We start from the raw sequence: 5,369 nt of genomic DNA, 5'->3' as shown, positions 1-5,369 counted from the left end.
CTGACCTATCTCTGGCATTGTCGACTTGGCCACAACAACGAGAAACGCATAGCGAAACTTCATTCTGATGGACTTCTTGATTCTTTTGATTATGAATCAATCGAATCATGCGATTCCTGTTTGATGGGCAAGATGACAAAATCTCCTTTTACTAGAAAAGGAGAACGGGCTACAGAGTTGCTAGAACTCATATATAGTGATGTGTGCGGTCCTATGAGCTCGTCCACTAGAGGAGATTATTTGTATTTCGTTACGTTTACTGATGATTTCAGTAGGTACGGTTATGTCTACTTGATGAGACATAAGTCTGAAACGCTTGAATTGTTCAAGAATTTCAGAAACGAGGTACAGAACCAACTTGGCAAGACAATCAAGTTGCTTCGATCTGATCGAGGTGGCGAGTATATGAGCCGAGAGTTCACTGACTATCTAGCAGATTGTGGGATTGTCTCACAGCTGACTCCACCTGGAACGCCACAATGGAATGGCGTTTCCGAGAGGAGGAACCGAACCTTATTGGATATGGTACGGTCTATGATGAGTCAGGTCGATCTTCCTAAATCCTTCTAGGGACATGCTTTGGAAACGACAACGCTTATACTGAACAACTTTCCAACAAAGTCGGTTCAGAAGACTCCATATGAGATATGGACTGGGAAGCGTCCCAGGTTAGCATTTATGAAGATTTGGGGATGCGACGTTTACGTGAAACGTCTGGTTCTGATAAACTATCCGCCAAGTCTGATAAATGCGTATTTGTGGGTTACCCTAAGGAAACTAAAGGGTACTGGTTCTACAACCCATCTGAGAACAAAGTGTTTGTTGCTCGGAATGGATCATTCTTGGAGAGAGAGTTCGTCTCCAAGAGAGTTAGTGGGAGTAGAATAGATCTCGAAGAAGTTCGAGAAACACAAATAGTCGACGAACCGAGTGAACAGGGTGAATCGGTTCAACCTGTGTCACAAGTTGTTGAGACACCACCTCCTAGTGAACCTCGGAGATCTGGTAGAATTCCCCAAGAGCCTACAAGATATGGTTTTCTTGTGACTTGAAACGACGAACTCATGTTGTTAGAACATTACGAGCCTACGTCGTATTCAGAGGCTGTGGCGAGTTCCGATTCCGAAAAATGGCACCAGGCCATGGAGTCTGAGATGCAGTCCATGTACGACAACAAAGTATGGACTTTGGTCAACTCATTCGATGGTATTAAGACCATTGGATGTAAGTGGGTTTTCAAGAAGAAAACCGACATGGATGGCATCATGCATACCTATAAGGCACGACTCGTAGCGAAAGGGTTTCGGCAGATTCATGGTATAAACTATGATGAAACCTTTTCACCAGTCGTGATGCTTAAATCCATACGGATTCTGCTGGCCATAGCTGCGTATTATGACTACGAAATATGGCAGATGGACGTCAAGACCGCATTCTTTAACGGGAATTTGCTCGAGGATGTGTACATGACACAACCCGAGGGTTTTGGCGATACTAAGAGTCCGAGGAAGGTGTGTAAGCTTCAGGTGGGAGCGCAGTGGTCTTCCTTGTGCTTTATGTAGATGATATATTGCTCATCGGAAATGACATTCCTACCTTGCAAGGAGTAAAATCCTGGCTAGGATCGGTCTTTTCGATGAAGGACTTAGGAGAAGCCGCCTATATTCTAGGAATCAAGATCTATAGAGATAGATCAAGAAGACTTCTTGGTCTAAGTCAGAGTACATACATTGACAAGGTCTTGAATTGGTTCAAGATGCAAGACACCAAGAGGGGTGCCTTGCCAATGGGACATGACGTGGCTCTTAGCAAGACCCAGTGCCAAAGACAACAGGATGAGCAAGAGCGCATGAGTAGGATTCCATATGCCTCGGCAATTGGATCCATCATGTACGCCATGTTGTGTACTCGCCCGGATATATCATATGCATTAAGCATGACTAGTAGATATCAATCTACACCAGGTGATGCTCATTGGATTGCGGTCAAGAACATCCTTAAGTACTTGAGAAGGACTAAGGATTTGTTCTTGGTAAATGGCGGATTGGAAGACGAGCTCGCTATAAGTGGTTATAGCGATGCTAGTTTCCAAACCGACAGAGATGACTTCAGATCGCAGTCAGGTTATGTTTTCTGCCTGAACGGTGGGGCTATCAGTTGGAAGAGTTTCAAACAGCCAACCGTGCAGATTCGACTACAGAAGCCGAGTACATAGCAGCATCGGATGCAGCTAAGGAAGCTGTTTCGATCAGAAAATTCGTGGGAGACCTGGGCGTCGTTCTTAGCCTTGCAGATCCCATTGAGTTGTATTGTGACAACAATGGTGCGATTGCGCAAGTTAAGGAACCCCGGTCACACCAGAGATCCAAACACATACTCAGGCGATTTCACTTGATCAGAGAAATCATCGACATAGGAGACGTGAAGATAAGCAGAGTGTCGACGAATGATAATATTGCCGACCCATTGACAAAGCCTCTCCCTTCGTCAAAACATGATGGTCATGTTAAGGGTATGGGGATTAGATGCTTGTAGGATAAATCATAGAGCATAGTGGGAGATTGTTGGTTTTAATGCTCTAGGATATTCCGTGATATGACATTTTGACTATGTGATGACTCGTTGCTTTATGAATGCATTACATTACCGTTATATGATTGGCATGTTTGTTATATTGCGGTTATCCTTGAATCATCATAGAATGATTCTAAACACCCTGGTCAGTTATCATTGTGGGAACAATGATGAATTAAGACTAGCATAAGGTGTGATCGATGCATTGGATGCATATCACAATCATGGGTACTCGTTGTGAACGAGTGACTGGTTGACCCGCATGAGATTGTCACATGGACAGAGTCATGACTTGAATCTCATACAGCGGTTCGTTCTTGGATCCTCAGACCTGAGATGTCTAGAGTATCTGATATGAGGAGTGGCGTGTCTTGACTGCGTCAAACGTCGTCTTTAACCGGATGATTATAACGGCGTTGATCAGATACGTTCACGAATCATATGGAGATAATAGACATGCAATATGGGACTTGTCACCTCCTCGTGGAAGTCGGACTATGAAAATGCGTGTCCACGCTATAGATGAAGTTACATCTATTTTATTAGTCGATTTGCCAAGACGAGAAAGCGGTTGAACTTGAAGGGTGGCTCAAACCATGCCCTTGTTCAACATATCGGGAGATAAAGGATCAGAACTTAGGAGGCACGTAAGCTAGCTCAGGTATATCATCAGTAGTGTCTAAAACTGTGGTTCTCGAGCTATCGCCTTGCTCAACCATCGGTGGATCTCCAGAATCTACCTGCTTACCACTTCTCAAGGTAATAGCATTGACATGCGCACGAGGGTTAGTCTCAGAGTTACCTGAAAGAGACCCAGATGGTCTTTGAATGGCTGATGCTAGCTGAGCAATCTGGTTGTCTATGTTCTTGAAGTGAGCCTCGATGCTTGTGAACTGAGCTCGAAATTCCTGATTCGTCTTCTCTTGACTCTGCAAAAACTGTATAAGGAGACCGTACGTATCAGGGTTAGATTCGAGATTACCTGGAGATGCAACATTGTTGTAGGATTGTCCCGGAGCTCTGTAGTTGGATGTCTGTTTAGGATCCTCTGGTTCGAGTTGTCGGATACTCTGAAGTTGTTCGACGTGGGATTCTCAACACTGTTTGACTTGTATGAGAGATTAAGATTATTTTTCCACCCCGGATTGTACGGGTTCGAGAAGGGGTTGTTGGTCACATAGTTCACACCTTCGATTCTCTCATCTAGTGCATACATACCGAGCTCCTCTTGTGTTGGCGTCGAATGTTCGGTCCTAGAGGATCGAGTGGAATCTTCGAGCTTAGCATTGAGGACAGCCAATTGTTCGAGAACCATATGTATGGTTTGATCATTGCCTTTCCTTGACAAATCTCTAGAGTACTCATTCGGAGCGTCTTCTTCTTGGATCATCATCTCAATATGTTCTTCTAGCTCAGCGAATGACTTGTTCTGGATGCTCCCACCGCAAGATGCCCGGATCAAGGTCTTGGTATCCATCCCGAGTCCTCGGAAGAAGGTGTTGATCAGGTAGTTCTTATCTAGCCCGTGATGAGGGCAAGACTTTTGATATCCTTTGTACCTCTTCCAAGAGTCATAAAGACTTTCCCCATGATCCTGCTTGAATGAATGAATGCCAGAAAGAGCGGCTTGAGTGCGGTGAGCTGGGAAATTTTTTGACATAAACTGCACTTCCAACTATTCCCAGGTGTGGATGGAATCAGGTATCAAATCATAACACCATTCCAAAGCAGCATCCAGGAGAGTCCAGGGGAAAGAAATTAAGCGAAGTGTATCCTCTGTCACCCTGTTGTCTCTCTTGATAGAATGACACATCGTCTTAAAGCGAGTTAAATGTGCGTTCGGGTCTTCGTTCGGCCTACCCCGGAAAGCATTGTTGCCCAACATCTGAATAGTAGACGGGTTCAGCTCGAAACTAGACATGTCGATGGCCGGTAATCGAATACCAGCCAAAAGCTCAGTGTGCTTAGGCGTGTTGTACTGGGCAAAGGTTGAGTCAGCATTGCCTTCGACACCATCAGGAAGAGCAAAATCTTGGTTGTTCTCCATCTGTCTTTGCTGTCGTCGGAGGCGTGTGATGGTTCTTTGAAGTTCAGGATCAAGAGGTACTAGGTCTGATATCCCAGAATTCCTGGTCATGCACTAGTGAACCCTACACACAAACGAAAAACAACAGAAAAACAAAAAAAACGTGAGAAATCACTTAAGAAAAAGAAAAATAAAAAGATCCAGACTAGACAGGATCTAATCCTATTGCTTAAATTGTCCCCGGCAACGGCGCCAAAAACTTGATGTCGCAAATCTAGGTGCAGAAATATGATCAAGTAATAATATCCTAGACTCAACAATTAACCACAAGTGTACGGATCGTGTGTAGTAGCTAGGGTCGAACACAGGGACAAAATTAAGCAAAGGAGTTAAACCCAAATCCAAATCTAAATCCAACAAAAATAATAGGAATGTGGAGAATGGAATGTCGAGAACAAAGCAATTAACTAAAACGGTTGTAGACAATCAATGGAAATCACTGCAGGCTTCGGGATTACTTTACATGAAAGGATCCTTCAAAAGATGCAAATGAAGTGGTTTATCTATCCAATTCAGGGAACTCAAGCTCTAAAGTAGAGATTAACTCTCTCAAGTCTAATCTCACTATCCAAGCTTTATCCTACTAATCTCTCGACTCAATAGTCTAAAACCCTGGATGCATGAACGAACGCTATCACAATCCCTAGGCAAATATTTATCTCTCGATGCAATACCTGTTCCATTTACTGAGTTATTTCCAAGTTAGAAT

General features: G+C 43.8%; 1 protein-coding gene across 1 annotated transcript; it reads right to left on the bottom strand.

The window, feature by feature from the left end:
- Positions 1–3,203: 3,203 nt before the first annotated feature.
- LOC104801623 lies at positions 3,204–4,621 on the bottom strand. The gene is made up of 3 exons (XM_010524938.1): positions 4,358–4,621; positions 3,557–4,249; positions 3,204–3,512 (listed from the first exon to the last, which is right to left on the bottom strand). Exons 1-3 carry the CDS (start codon positions 4,619–4,621, stop codon positions 3,204–3,206), a joined length of 1,266 nt encoding a protein of 421 aa, XP_010523240.1.
- Positions 4,622–5,369: the final 748 nt, after the last annotated feature.

The sequence above is a fragment of the Tarenaya hassleriana genome, unplaced genomic scaffold (assembly GCF_000463585.1).
Source record: "Tarenaya hassleriana unplaced genomic scaffold, ASM46358v1 Cleome71, whole genome shotgun sequence".
NCBI classification, from domain to species: domain Eukaryota; kingdom Viridiplantae; phylum Streptophyta; class Magnoliopsida; order Brassicales; family Cleomaceae; genus Tarenaya; species Tarenaya hassleriana.
This window is presented reverse-complemented; position numbering and strand designations above follow the sequence as displayed.

Bases quoted from the DNA above. Each gene is read 5' to 3' on its own strand.
- LOC104801623 (XM_010524938.1), bottom strand. From the start codon at position 4,621: ATGGAGAACAACCAAGATTTTGCTCTTCCTGATGGTGTCGAAGGCAAT. The intron at 4,250-4,357 runs GTGACAGAGGAT...ACCTGGGAATAG, and splicing joins CTATCAAGAGAGACAACAGG to TTGGAAGTGCAGTTTATGTC. The intron at 3,513-3,556 runs GTAATCTCGAAT...CTCCTTATACAG, and splicing joins CAACAATGTTGCATCTCCAG to TTTTTGCAGAGTCAAGAGAA.